We start from the raw sequence: 14960 nt of genomic DNA, 5'->3' as shown, positions 1-14960 counted from the left end.
TAACCCGGTCGCTTTGAGGGCGCAATCTTGTTGACAGGACTCCTAAGCAGGGAATAGATTGCATATGAAGGGTAGTTGATTTTTCGAGGGCTTATTTTATACTCCTTTCCAGTGTTGCTTTACAGGGCAATGATGATAAGGGAAGGTAAACGAAACGTTTATTTTACGTTCTTAATACCTCTGTAGTCTTTTATCGTCTTGAGCCCTTTCAGTCCCAAGATCTCATTAGTAATTCTCACCACTGTCTTCTATTCAAATCTCATGATTTTACTTCAGAGCATGCGCTATTGCCGGGAACAACTAATAATCCCTCAGTTGTTTTTGTTGTTGTTTTTGTATTGTTATTGCAAGGATATATTCTGTCGTGGTTTTCTTGAGAGTTAAAAGGTTCATTCAAATCCGAAGACTGTATTTGTTGAATGCGTTTTGAATAAAACAGGACTTGAACAGGAAATATCGTCTGTTGTTTCTTGTGTTGCGTTCATTTTCTCTTGCATTTGCCTATCTCTGTTTTGGTTAGGACTTATCGAACATCATTCGAGGTGAATGAAACTCGGGTTGTCAAGGTGGAAAAAAAACTTAAAGGTTATTATTCATATTCAAATCAGGTGGGGGAAGGGTTAAATTTTTAATTCAGATATTCAATTTTTTTTTCAGGAAATATTTTTAATGCTTTATATTTAGATGTTACATGCGATCCTGTCGTTGCAAGGATTTCGGGTTTTTAGAGAACCCCTGGATCCACCACAGCACATAACTAGGTCGATTAGAAGATACTGGGGTTTTCGTTGTACACATGCCGCACTTCGCATACTTTAATTTAAGCTTCGAGTAAGTGGTATTATTTACGTTCGCAAAATGAAGTTCTTGACCTTCGCTCTCGTTTTTCCACTTTGTTTATTTTTCCTTTCTTTGCGTTAAGAGGTTAATAATCCCAGACATCAGAATAGATCGATCTGACACATTTATCAACTGGAAGATGTTGTCTTAAAATACAATAAGTCCATTAAATTTACAATTGCCGCGACTAGAAAATAGTTTTATAGAACTTTGGAACTGAAGTGTTTCAAACAAGGTTAGGAACTAAATAAAACCGGGACATGACTATTCTTGTTCCTCGACAAAGGATGGTTTTTATTTAAAAGAATTCTTTCACCGAGTGTTTCTTTAATTTTTTGGGCTCCTCCCTCGAACGTGACTCGCACTTCGCGCTAACCTTCGTTTGCCTTAAAAATGCAAACACTAACTTCTGTTCTTCAGGATACTTTGAGTTGTGAGATCGTTCATGTTGTTGAGGAATTCACGGACCAGTGTGTAATAAACAGAAGCGTTCAGGAGTCTTATAAATAAGCTAACATGTGTTATCAACTTTCAAACTTGGCTGGCATTAACGTCAGAAATATTCTAAAACACAATGTTTACGACTTCTTGGTTATAAAAAATGCAATTTTTAGCCCAAGGCAAAGATTGATAACTTATTGTTGTCTGAAAATTGAGCCTAAGGATATCATTACTTCATTCAATTCCACTGATGTGTGTCGTGCGGACGTGTCTAAGTTCAAAGCTCTCATAATCCAGCGCTTTCAAACACTTGTTTATCATTGCTTTTCGCCGACAGCTCGTTAGAAAGCGATTAATGAAAGAGTGTGGCTCCCGGGGGACTTGTGAATGAGATGATCAATATATATTTGTCTGTTGTCAAATTAAACAAAGGTCTTACTTGTTTGCCTCTTCGATCGTTGTTTATTCCAGCATCTACGACTTCGTGCGGGGTCTTTTATATTTCTAAACGAATTTGGATATTGGCTACGTACTCGAAACAGATGAAGGCCGTGTTTTAAGACAGCAAGAGTGGAAACAGTTTGTCAGCTGTGGAACATTGCTTTGTCAGCTTGGGATCAGAGAGGCATTTGATTTGCACCTCTTTGTATACTTGCGTGGATAAGAGAGATGTCGTCTTCTTGTCTTAACCAAGCCGTGTGTTCTGGAAGACTTCACCAGATTCGTTTGCTTTTGGATATCGGTGTTAAACCAACCATAGTTGATAATGAGGGTCGTACGCCTCTTATGATGGCGGCATGCGGTCCTAAGGATTCCTTAGCGACTCGAATTGCTCGTCTTCTGTTATTCCGGGGAGCTCAGGTGGAAGCCGTTGACAATCAAGGAAGGACTGCTTTGTCATACGCCTGCCAACATGGACATTGTAAGCTCGTTAAACTTCTCGTAGACGACGACTGCGATATTAATTTGGCCGACAAGGATGGCAATACCCCCCTGATGTACGCGGCTATGTCGGGCAGTGTGCCCACATTGCGTGAAGTGTTAAATGTCGTGTTAAAATACAGACTTAGTGTGGATTTGAGAAACAGGAAGGGCTTTTCTGCTTATTTGTTAGCGGCCAAAATGGCAAACGGCGAATGCGCGCGGATCCTAAAAACCGAAGCGAATGCGTCGGTTGATGCGCGGGACACGGAATTTTTCTTAAACGGCAAAGAGTGGGCCAAGAAGGTTCGACGAAACTTGGAAAAAGAGAAACTTAAGAGGTCCGTGCAGATGAAAACTCAGCGACCTCGTCCGCAGACTTCGCTGGAACTCGGTCGCGTGGACAAAGTTGCGATTACACCGCGCAATTCGCGGACACTTTCGCGACTAACAACCTATAGTGAGCCCGCGGTGACTAGAAAAATTGGCGTAGTGGAAAAGTGGGCGGTAATTCATAAGGACCTTGAGCGTGATAGCGAAGGGGAGATAACACGTGTTAAAAGTGCCTCTTCAACGTCTTACAGCAGCAGACGGAGTACCATTCCTCCGGTAGCGCGCACACTCACGCCAGATCTACACGCCATATTTAATCAGTACGTGATAGTTGACAATAGGCCAGCGGTCACCGTAGCTGATCGCAGGCCACCTTACGGCTCGTCTTCACGAAAGATAAACGAATTACCTGCGAGACTTTTGATGAGAGAGGCTAGAAATTCTCGAGTAGGCGCCATGACCCGCAAAAAATTTTCCATAGCCAGATAAAAAGGACAGGTTTTCGTCGTTCGATATGATCTGTAAGTATGAAAAAAATAAAGGTATGTGTTTGGGGGGACACAGCCATCATAAAAGGCGTTACACGAAATTGAAAATACTTGTGATATAGACGTGCTGCTTGATGGAAATGGATAGCGAGTTAAGAAGTCGCATAGAGCGAAAAATATGCGCATAGCGTGTTATAAACAGTTGACCTCTTTTGAGTAATGGGCACAAGTTGACTCTTCACGCTCCTCCTCTTGCATGTGAATCACCTTCCGCACCCGCCCCGCTGGATTGAAAATCGTAGGCACAGAAATCAAACTTCTCCGGGCCTTCGAATGACTCACTGGAGACGCTTGCATTTCTTGCTTTGATGTGTGATTCATGTTTTCAGAGACCTGACATTAGGCATATAAATATAAGAGTAATTTTCGATGGTTTGCTGGCTATCATCGTGTAATAAAAAGAGTGTATACGTGTAGTAACGAGGTCTTTCATTACAAATTAAGCATTTAACGATCGAGTTTTCTTACGGCCGACGTTACATACGCAGTGGAGCTTGCCACATGTGTTGCGTGACAAGTTCAAACGACGTAAGTGTTTTGGATGAAGGTGTTGCGTGACTATCTAACAAAATGTCGTGGGGGTCTGCGTGACAATTGCATGACCTAAATAGGACAAGGAGCCCAATACAATGGTCTCCTGACTCCTGACCTCACATAACAGAGGCAATCTTTAAAGAATGAGGTCAAGAAAACAGACATAAAAAAACCTTGGAGACTCTTGATGAAGTTCATCCATTTTATTTTTCATTTTAAAAGCCATAGATTATTACATTAAAAAACTCAGATTTCACAAGGGTAGATGAACATAACGTTAAGAAGCTCAAATATCTTTCGAGCAATGATCCAAGGGTCATCTTCTACGCTCTCCAAAATACTCCGTCCTACAGCGCGCCCCTCGGGGGAGCACATGGCCCTTTGCCAGACCTTCAGTAATAACCCGTTAGTGTCAACATTTGTACTGTGAAAGAGGTTGATGACCAAAAGGACACGATTTTGCGCTGCTGTAAAATCTGGGATGAAAGGGACTTTGTCGCTGGGCTCCAGGATTCGCGGCGGCAGTGCAGTCTGTTGGTCAGCAGTTTCGTTGAAATTTGTTTGGAAGTAAGTCGCTGCAATGAATTCTACAAGTAGGGCCCAGCCAACTCCAAATTTTCTTTCAGGTAAAGACAGAAGGTTGACCTCTTCAGTGAAGAGTGGTTGTGCTAAAAGAGGAGAACATGCACTAATGAAAGTTATTATTACACTATAACAGCTAATTATAACAAAGCAAATATCAGAAAGAGCCAATGAGACCTCAAAGTGAAAACGAGGTTTGACGCACATTCAGGAAAACGTGAGTGAGCAAATTACGATTGCTTTTAACTTTGTGATTCGCTGAGAGAGTGACACGAGTTTTCTAGACCAATCACAGAGCGAAGTAAAACTAAACCAATTCAATTCAAATGCCCAAGTGAAAATTGCTCTGTTGGGAAAAAAATTAGGCTAATTTTCTCTCCGAATCAACAAATTGAATAACTAAATCAATAAAAAGACGAAAAGCAGTCTAGATTGTAAAATGAACGAATATAAAAAAAGCCAAGATTTTTAGCCTAATTTAAAGAATTTTACCCGTCAATATCGATGTAGTGTGCGCCTTCCACATAAGGGCGATCGTTACGTCATGGTTATCATCTTCAGAACCACCTTTAACTCGCGTAAAGAACTCAGCCCAATGTTTAATAACTTCAGAGTGTTTTTCCGTGCACTCTTCAATACTTGTACAGAACTTATCTTTGACCACGTCGCTTACATCAGCTGGCTTAGAAATATACACAGGATATTTCAAAGGAGGAAACAGCTCAGCTTTCAAGGCGCCTAAGAACGGTAGGACAGAGAGGTAATAATTCATATCAGCCCACCAGCTGTTTGGAGAGACACAGGGGGAGCTAGTGCAACGACTCTGGCCAACTGCCCTATCATTTAGACGTCCAGTGGACATTTGCCATCCGAACTGGAGCGGAAGTCCCCAAAGAAGGTTCCCTGTGTTGTTATACCCCCAGGAATTGAAGTACCCTTGGGTATACTGCTCCATCAATTTGAAAATTCCCATTCTCTGTAAATACAACCATGGGTTGATGATAGTCATGGTTTCGCCGGCTATTTGCCCAACTGGATAATCTTCGAAGGAGCTGGGCGCTTCAAACCAACCAGGCGGATAATGTCGAACGAGCACATCAGTTTGGGATGACACAGGATTGGATAAGCGGCTTATTATCGCGCAGATAAGCACGGCTATGCAGGTCATGTGGTTCATGTTTCTCTACCAAAATTACCAAATCTTAAGTAGATGATACAAATCTGCGAAGGAAAATTAAAGACATTTTATTACAAGAAAGAGCAAAATTTTCACCTAAATTAATAAACAGCGGTCTCTAAGTGTCCATTGGTCTTTAAAAATATGACAACCGGAAACCATATGTGCACGTTCATCGCAAATTTTCGTGGGAAAATTTATTTTTAATTTCGTGTAATTTTCTGATAAGAGCAACCAAGCATTGTGCGTAAATTCAACGACGATAAACGCGTCTTTTAAAACTATAAAATCAACAATATCCGTTACAATTAACAACATGCAAACTGTCCTGCCAATTTTTCGTTTTCTGGAAAAAAAAGCCATCCTGATGATGGGAACATAAAAATGCAAGTTACACATCGATCGCAAACTTGATTCGTGCAGCTTTAGAAGAGTCAATACAACTTTTCTTTTGGTCAGGTTTGTAGCCAGATATCACAATTTTACTTACGTACGGTCCTTTATATAATTTCAGGACCATCTGTTTCCGGCGACTTAACAATTACCATGAATGTTATAAAACGTTGTTCTTTTCATGATTACTTATAAGAACAAATAAATTAGAGTTATGTTGTAATTTACATTTTTTTTTTTGGCGCATCACACATGTAATTATTTTTACTGTTATGTCCATAACTGGTTTCATTAATTGTGTTCTAAACTTGAGTTTTGTCTAGAGAGAAGCTCTTAGCCATATTCTAAATTGAAAGGTTCATTTGCCTTTCACTTATAAGAGGATTTCCCGAAAAAAACTGAAACAAAAATGTTTCATGGTAGAACCTCTCCTTTTTCATACGTTCCTATCCATTCTTGTCTCCCCTCCCCCCTTCCAGTTGTAGGTGGCATCAATTTCTTTATTTAAAGTTATGTTCGTGTGGAAGGTGACTCAGCTGACTATACGAAGATACACTTTCCTTTTTCGAGCGTGACCACAGGCAGTCCAAGCTTCAGCTGTGAGATCATGATCTTGCAAAACAAGAGTCATAGTGAATTTTTAAGAGTTTGCATGGCATATTTACGACCGCTCTTAGGAATAAAAAATTACATTCAAACTCTCAATGAAAATACTGCACCTTTTTTACACAGTGCATCGCTTGTTATCGACCGCTTACTATGTTAGAAAAGAACCCATATTAGCGAGTTATCCATCTCTAAGTTTACTACATACATATGAGACTGGCCTCTCTTATGTGCGTGGTAAACCTAGAAATGGATAACTCACCAAAATGGGTTCTTTTCGTCATAGTAAGCGGTCAGATAACAAGCGATGCACTGTGGAAGTGAAGTGAGGTATTTTAATTGAGAATTTGAATGAATTTTTTATTCCTAAGAGCGGTCGTAAATGTTCCCATACAAACTCTTGTAATTTTCTCAAGATGACCATCTCACAGCTGGAGCTTGGCCGTCTGTAGCGTGACATGCAGGTGATCAGATCCGCAATTAAAACATGACGAAACATTGTAAAACTTAACTTGCAACCGGTTAGTACTTATTACGCTAAATAATTGTTCAAACAAATATGATTTTCCTGAATTTTCTCGAATAAATCTCTTTAATTAGATTTAGATGCTGTTATGGGATTGATAATCCTTTTCGCTGCTATCACAGGTCAAGCAATTGATGACTTTATCAGGCTTGGCTCGGCTAACATCCGTATGATATCATTATGAAACTCTGCGGAAATGTTCGAAGTTCCAATTGTATGTATTGTAAATTGAAAGAGGTCAGACAAATTCGTAATTTCAGTATGAGGAAATGATGAATTTTGATTTTAATTATTAATTTTAAATTTCAAATTTAAATTTTGACGAACGGATTTTAGCCACATTCGCGAAGGCCAGTCACGCAAGTCCTCTGATCCCTTGAGAAAATTTAGACTAAACCTCATCACGGTCAAAACTACAGCACTAGAATGTTAACAGATAATTTTGCTTTAAGATCAACTTGCCTTTCTCTTGAGAATAAACTTTAAACACTTCCCAAAGCCGGTTTGGCAAACAGGGTGGCACTCGTCAGTGGTACACCAAGAAAATGTGATCCCTTGGGCACACCGCGTAGGGGCTGGTTACCATAGTTTGAGGTAGATGTCATAACCTCGTTTTCAAGTTTGAGAATAAGCTCCTTACAGAACCACTCTCTTCAGACCACCACAGATGAACAAACACACAAATAAACAAACAAAGAAACAAACATTACCGACCTTGGTGTTTTTGTTTTTTTAGTTTTAAACTTTTGCTCGACTTTTAGCGTGTTGAACGCTAATTTTCGTGTGGTGAACTGAGAGTGAAACGCCTTAGCTTACTTCTAACTTTGCGACATTATTTTTATTATCGTAGTGGCAACGGAAATGCAATTATGTGCGATCTGGAGCTTGTAGACTATTGAAGCGAGATTAACGCCGGGCTTACAATGGGAACTTCCTGTTAGTTCCGGTCTTTTTGGGATTTTCATCTCCATTTCGAGCTCTTGACACGACTGCAATGAGTGGCCGGTAGTTGGCACGCTTTGACCCTAAATAAGTGATAGACAACCCTCCACTTAAACTCCCAGGAGTGACAAAGAGAGAATTTCTCCTTACAATATCAATACAAAATCAAGCAGACAAGTGATGAGAAAAAGAAAAATATAAACTAGAGGATTATTAGTTGATTCAATACCAAATCCTCCCAACTGACATTATACGAATTGTATGGCAGATAGTAAGGAGAATTACTAATGAGATCTTGGGTTTAATGAGTTAACATAATAAACAGAAATCTTGTATTTCATTTCCGATAAGTAACTTGAAAGTTCGCCTTTTCCCCCGGACAAGGTTGCAAGTATTTTGATTGTGAGCATTTTTTTAACACCAGGCAACATTGAAACGCAGAAGAGGGAGAGATACTGGTGAGGGTTATAAAAAAAAAAACAAAACAAAAAAAAGTAGCAGAAGACTCCGCCTCTCATTGTAGTCTCGTCCCTTGAGAGACTGTTTTCTCTCCCGCTATCTCGCTCCCGTCCGGTCTTATGTCTTTGAGTGTCATCAAGCTGAATTTAATAACCTCAAATCAGATTATTCGCTAAGTTACGGCTGGGGTCGGCGAGCTGTCTTTGATCTTGTCGTTTATTTAACCAATAAGTCGTCATAAAACAACCCAGGCTGTTAGCTATGTCTAGCACTCATTGCAAGATATCATCTAACATGAGAGTTTGAGCGACGCGCGGGCAGAATAAGCAGACATTCGCCTATATCGAGCGTAAAAAGTTGATTCAAAACGCTGACAGTGGTTGTGTCAAGACAGTTTTGTTGTTTGCTGTACTGTTGTATATTTGAATGAGGTAAGTGAACTCCTTCGTTTTTCTCGAACAATGCTCGTTTCTCTGGGGTCGTTTCAAAATTCGTGTTCACTTAAACATTGGCTTTTGTTTCATAGCACGCAATAATCGATGTAAGCGTGTACCAAACTAAAAATTTACTGTTTTTGTTCCAAAATTCAAATTTAGAAGTGGCCATTGTCTCTTCATTTCAAGCTGTACAATTTACCGTGTAACAAATACAAAATCAGTTCGAAATAAAATGTTACTGCAACATTTTTGCTAAAATAAAATCTTCTACTGTTTTTCCGGCTCAGCCAAGATTAAAAATTGGCTAGTTTGTGGACCAAGTTTGGAAAAACAGTTTCTCTTTAGTAGGTAAAATATGAAATATAATTTGAATTCTAGACTTGGGTGCATTGAAACATAGTTTGCTTTTATTGCTTGAATCGTCTGTTCTGTGAATGATTAACTTGAGCGCGCACGCGAGTTATGAAAAAAAGCGGTCCCAAGACCAAATTTCGGTTGGATTATCTTAAGCTAAAAAGTTTCAAACTCTTCTGATTTTCGACAAAGTTTTTCTCATCAATGTAAGATTAAAATGACACTGTATGAATTAAAATCACACTCTGATGTTGTGTCAACGACAGATGGTAAAATTTAAAACAAAAGGCAAAAATATTAAGTTTACGGTTTTTGAAAAAAATAACCGTAGCGATTATAATCGATTTATAAACAATTTAAGTGTTGAATATCAAACTCAGATGCGTACCATATTTTTCAAAGAGTCGAAATGTTTTCGATTCAAATTTTAATTTTTGCGGAAGTGAAAGTTACAGTTTTCTCTGCAGAAGTATATAATTTAAACTGTGCGTGTTTTTAAAATCGACCTTTCCAAAAATCACCTTTTCTTCGACACTTTTGTAGCTCTATGTCTGATAAATTGTCGATCTATCTTTCAAAAACGACAGGCTAATGATGAATGTAAAATACGCGTTTCTGTTAAAAACAAAGCGTTGAGATCTATAGGTTAATCATTCAGTATTTCACATCGGACATTTGGCTGAAAAATCGACGGTGTTTGTTTGGGGAAAATCATAAAATTCTTTAAAAAAAAAACTCCTCTTTATTCGTGAACAGTTTGCTTATTTTGTTGTTCATTACTGAATCATGTTGATGTGTTTTCGTAACTGAGCCTTGCTGGTCCCTGGTTGGCCATTATAAAACAAATAATTTTTTTAAAAAGCTGTAGTCGATCGACTTGATCTCCATCATGCAGATTGGTTATGATACAAATGGCAAAAATCCAAGTTAATTTACATCAAAGCCTTGTGACAAAGACTTTTTTCCCTGTGGCTTAGGTTGAGTTGTTCATTTGCAAAGACCTGATAAAGAGCGTTTTGATCTTTCAAAAATACTCTTGTGTTGACAGGTGTGTTTACAAAAGTTCTGCCTCTTCCTTTAAATTGCTTGTAACCTCAAATGGCAAATGATTGGCTGGATTCATCTCACGGTTTAAATAAGAACACGCTTTCAATTAAAGCCAGAAAATTTTCTAAGGCAAAATGAACTCGCTGAGTACTAAAGGAGGAAAGTTACATCCTATTTAAATCCTATCCTTTTTTTAAAACAAATTTTAGTAAATAAAAAAAAGCAATGTTTGGAAAGTTCAATTGTCCTCACCCACAAGACAAATGTTATGTCACAGACCTTTGAGAGAGTGTTTACAAACGATCGAGGCAAGGATTCCGGAGCAATATTGAGGTTGTAAAAGAATTCATAAAACAAGATTGATTTTATGAATTTCGGTGCAATAGTTTGAGACGAAATGCCATATAGAAATGACAAAGATGCATGGTTCAGCGAAGGGTGATAAATTATAAACTCCGCTTTTGAATGAAGAAAGGCTACTATACAATCACATATTAGAATCCGAGTACCAAGAAAATTTTTTAGAATCCTTGGTGATATCAGGCACACTGCGAACTATTCAATTTCGCGGTTCCGATGCGCAACCGAGTGAGATACAGAAAACCTGTTGGAAGACATCTGCCCCAAATGAAACAGTTGTAAACACAGTCATTTGCATACAAGATTTCAAAACAGTAGCAATCTGTTCACCTGCTCATTATCTGAGTTGTCATTAAGAGCGAAAAAACACGCGAAGGATATGTAAACTTAATAGGAAACGCATATTGTCGAGAGGATACATTGAAAACTCGGCCAACCTGCTCTGTAAGGTAGTTTTGACTCTTTTAGTCGCGGGGATTCATTAAGGTAGGTTAAAAAATTAAATTTTTTTGTAATGACGCCGAGCTTTGTAAAGACGATTTATTAGGTATTCAGAAATATATGTGCTCTGCGTACTCAGGAATAGATCGTGAAAATAATAGCAGATTTGATCTGTAAGACAACCTTGAGGTGTTTTTAACTCACCAACCGGTGAGTTTTTATATATATTTTCTCAAAATACTACGCCGTAACCCGGTCAAAGAAGCTGGCATAATATTTCAAAATTTACCAAATGTGCGAAGTTGTGCAACATATCCAGACATCTTTGCGACGTTAATGTCCTTGCGAAACATCCTAGCAAACTTCCAGCCTTTTACCCGCTTGCAATGGTCTTGTTCATCATAAAGCTCACGAATTTAATTTCAGTTTAGTTAGAGCTGTATGGTGGCCGAGAACTGCCAATAGAAAAATCCGCATTTTTGAAAGAAAATTGTTTTCTTTTTTATTTTGATTTACATTTTTTTTTATTTTTCAATTTATTTTTAAATTTTTAAAATAGAGTGAAAGTAAAATCAATTGAAATAAAAATAAAATAAAATAAAACCAAAGTAAAATAAAATAAAACCAAAGTAAAATAAAATAAAACCAAAGTAAAATAAAATAAAACCAAAGTAAAATAAAATAAAACCAAACTAAAATAAAATAAAATTATTCGACCCAGCCGAGAGCTGCCACTACCAGCATGCATTGCGTGCGTTACTGTCACACGCTCGAGTTCATCATGGCCGATGCATGGAAGAAAAATTCCTAGCTAGGAGATGCATCTGAACAACCTTGCGGTTGTGTTGCTCGTTTGACCGGTATCCGAGATGCATTTTAAAGCACTTGGTAGATAGTGCTTTATCACCCACGTTGTCGCAACAAATTCTGGATGTTTGGATGTTGCTTTGAATGCTTTACGGAATCCGCCAGTTCCGATTGCCTCTTTATCCTCATAGAACTCGACAGTGGTTGGAACTTTGGACCACGACAAAACTTCCATATCGAATCTGAAAATTCTCACAATAGTAGTGGCGGTATTTGTGTTGATTTTGCCAAGTTTGATCATGTCAGAAATTGATAAACTTCGAGGGTAATACGTACTTTTTGTGCCCGCTGCTTGTGTGGGTAATTTCTGTCTCGAATGCATAAGTTTACTGGGGCTTGACCTTGATTTTGACGGCGGAGGATTAAATTCGGTATAAGTCGAGGACTCTCCAGTTGCGTCCTTCCTCTTTCTCGTGGAATTCTGGGTGCTGTTGACATCGCCTTCATCAGCTGGATCTGGAATGAAGCGGACGTATACAACCTTTAAGTCCGGTATTTGGGCAAGAGTCTTGCACGATGGGCCCTGTTCTCCTGCTAAGATATCACATACGAGATTCTTTCCGATTTTTTGTAGAAAATGCCTCTCACAAGCGCTCTTGATATTACCAATGGTCAATTCCTCCGTTTCGTCGAAGGGAACAAACTCTCTTGGCCCAATCCTTGTATACTTTTGGGCCTTTCCAGAAACTTCTGCTGACAAACGTTGAACTGTCAGTTCATCTTTCCTTCGATGGTCCTTGGGCTGGTTTTTTTTTGGTACGCTTTGCTTTAACTTTTTCATTGAGCCTCTTCCATGCATCGGCCATGATGAACTCGAGCGTGTGACAGTAACGCACGCAATGCATGCTGGTAGTGGCAGCTCTCGGCTGGGTCGAATAATTTCATTTTATTTTACTTTGGTTTTATTTTATTTTACTTTGGTTTTATTTTATTTTATTTTTATTTCAATTTATTTTACTTTCACTCTATTTTAAAAATAAAAAAATAAATTGAAAAATAAAAAAAAATGTAAATCAAAATAAAAAAGAAAACAATTTTTTTTCAAAAATGCGGATTTTTCTATTGGCAGTTCTCGGCCACCATACAACAGAGCTATCTTGGTTTTTCTCTCCCGCCAAGCTAACGGTAGAAAATCAGACATTGACAACAAATTGACAAAGGGAGATGGGGACGAGAGGCCAGCAAAAGTTTGGGGGGTGGGGGTAGTATGAGGTTGCTTTGTCTCGTCGTCCCTTTTGGTGACGAGTAAGAAAGATCATCAGTCCCACGGGAACCCTCCTCACTACCTAGGGGGTTTTCGTCATTCATTATATCGTTTTATTTTCAGATATTCCACTATGTCCAGATGTTCAAAAGCTACTCGTCAGTTGTTGAGAACAACATCGTTTTGGGTGCTCGGCTTTCTTCTGCTTGTATCCCTTGGAGCCCTTTTGTTCTCCGAGGTGGAGCGTTCCAGCGCTATGAGCAGATTGAAATCCAAAGACGAAAAACTCGCAAGTCTTCAAAACGAAATGAAAACCAAATACAACATGACCCATGAAGAATTTGCAAGGTTCGTTAATTTATCCAGTGAGGCTCTAAGTCTGGATGGGCCTGCGTGGAATTATCTTGACGGGCTGCGGTACACCTTCGAGACGCTAACGACAATAGGTAAGCACAACTTTTGTGTCTACGTTTGGTTCTTTTGTGTTTTAACTTACGTACGAACGAACGAAGAACGGAAAAACGGTCAGAACCTTTTCACTAATTTTTTTTGTGAAACCTTTTAGGTTATGGAGCCATTTCTCCTTCCACCAGACTGGGCCAGGCATTGTGTATAGTCTTTGCAATTCTGGGAATTCCTGTTACAATCCTGGCATTCAAATCTGTTGGTGAGCTTATCAGCCTCGGGATCAGTTCTACCATCGCATTTGTTGAAACGAAATGCTGCAGAAAAGAACCGACTCATGTTGAAGTAAAGTGTACGGTCGCCACATGCTTGCTAATGATGATAATGCTACTTTTAGGAGCCATAATGCAATCGAATTTTGATGATTGGTCATATCTGGAAGCGTGTTACTTTTGGGTCATTACCTTTACAACCATCGGATACGGCGATTACATCGCAGGATCCGAAACCCGCAAAAAGGGCACCGGAAATCCAAAAACCAAAGTTGTTCAGTCTTTAAACGTAGCGTTTCACATTGCCTGGACCACGATCGGCCTATGCGTGTTTTCTAGCGTGCTTAACGCCGCAGCCACGTTTATCGAGAAACGAACGCTCGCTAAACGGAGATGCGGGAAGCGCAGGTGCTGCTGTTGCGCTGGCCAACAAGAATCGGATTTTGAAAAAGGTGACACACTGGAAAAATACACCTACCAACCTAGTGCCAATGGTCGTGCGCGTGACAAGATTCAAAGTCGAGAAGACTACAACTGCATGACTTATGTATAACACGTTAGTTAGACTACTTCCCTACACAAAGGGTCTCCGTTCCATTTGACCAGTGTTTAGTCAAGCCTGCGCATTAAATAAAAAGCTAGAAAATTAGAAGAGACGGGAATGATTGGCGCGTGAAGTCAATTTTTTGAGCTGCGCACGTCTTCAGAAGAAAATATGGCCTGATGATTTAAAGCGTTTCTGTTCCCTCGTCTAAGGCGAAAAAGTGTATTAGGAAAAGGCTTGAGTTTTCTTGAATTAAGTTTCGTGGTCGAGGTGAGGTGAACTTCAGAAGGGAAGGTCTGCGCAGGGCTATAAGTGGAGCCAAAGTTTATTTCTGCAGCAACTTCCCTGTGGGACAGTCTTCTTCTGTGGATTGCTATTGCTTAGCATTTTAGAACAAATTTAAGGTACCGGGTGCCCAGATAGCGACTACCTCAGCCACCAGAACTTATCCCGACGTCTATTGTACGCATGAGTCTACTCCACCAGGGCGGGAAGCTGATCCATTGTAGCTTAACTTTCCTTCATTTCGCTGTGTCCTCCTGACAATTTATCAGTACTTATCTATACTTGTTTGTGGGGAGTCACTTTTTCGCATTTGATCACATGCACATGTAAAATGCCTGTTACAAACAATACTTATTATATTAAAAATTTTAACACTAAATATTATAAATATTAAAATAAACATTATGAATATTTAAGTGTCTTTCTCTGAAACTAGACAAGA

General features: G+C 39.2%; 3 protein-coding genes across 4 annotated transcripts; 2 read left to right on the top strand and 1 right to left on the bottom strand.

The window, feature by feature from the left end:
- The first annotated feature begins 884 nt into the window (after positions 1–884).
- LOC113678420 (uncharacterized) lies at positions 885–3497 on the top strand. Its single transcript, XM_027195307.2, has one exon. The coding sequence runs from the start codon at positions 1951–1953 to the stop codon at positions 3022–3024; it is 1074 nt and encodes a 357-aa protein (XP_027051108.2). The 5' UTR covers positions 885–1950; the 3' UTR covers positions 3025–3497.
- Positions 3498–3805: 308 nt separating this feature from the next.
- On the bottom strand, positions 3806–7480 carry LOC113678289 (protein LEG1 homolog). The gene is made up of 3 exons (XM_027195168.2): positions 7364–7480; positions 4692–5420; positions 3806–4285 (listed from the first exon to the last, which is right to left on the bottom strand). The coding sequence occupies exons 2-3, from the start codon at positions 5374–5376 to the stop codon at positions 3864–3866; spliced, it is 1107 nt and encodes a 368-aa protein (XP_027050969.2). The 5' UTR covers positions 5377–5420; positions 7364–7480; the 3' UTR covers positions 3806–3863.
- A 925-nt stretch (positions 7481–8405) lies between these two features.
- LOC113678284 (potassium channel subfamily K member 9) lies at positions 8406–14927 on the top strand. Of its 2 annotated transcripts, none has more exons than XM_089187741.1 (3): positions 8406–8733; positions 13136–13458; positions 13578–14927. In XM_089187741.1, exons 1-3 carry the CDS (start codon positions 8729–8731, stop codon positions 14240–14242), a joined length of 993 nt encoding a protein of 330 aa, XP_089043867.1. In that variant the 5' UTR covers positions 8406–8728; the 3' UTR covers positions 14243–14927. The 2 variants fall into 2 exon arrangements, with proteins under 2 accessions (XP_089043867.1, XP_027050964.2); XM_027195163.2 differs by lacking the exon at positions 8406–8733 and adding an exon at positions 10840–10986.
- The last annotated feature ends 33 nt before the right edge of the window (positions 14928–14960 follow it).

This window comes from Pocillopora damicornis, chromosome 11, assembly GCF_964200805.1.
Source record: "Pocillopora damicornis chromosome 11, jaPocDami1.2, whole genome shotgun sequence".
Classification (NCBI taxonomy): Eukaryota; Metazoa; Cnidaria; class Anthozoa; order Scleractinia; family Pocilloporidae; genus Pocillopora; species Pocillopora damicornis.
This window is presented reverse-complemented; position numbering and strand designations above follow the sequence as displayed.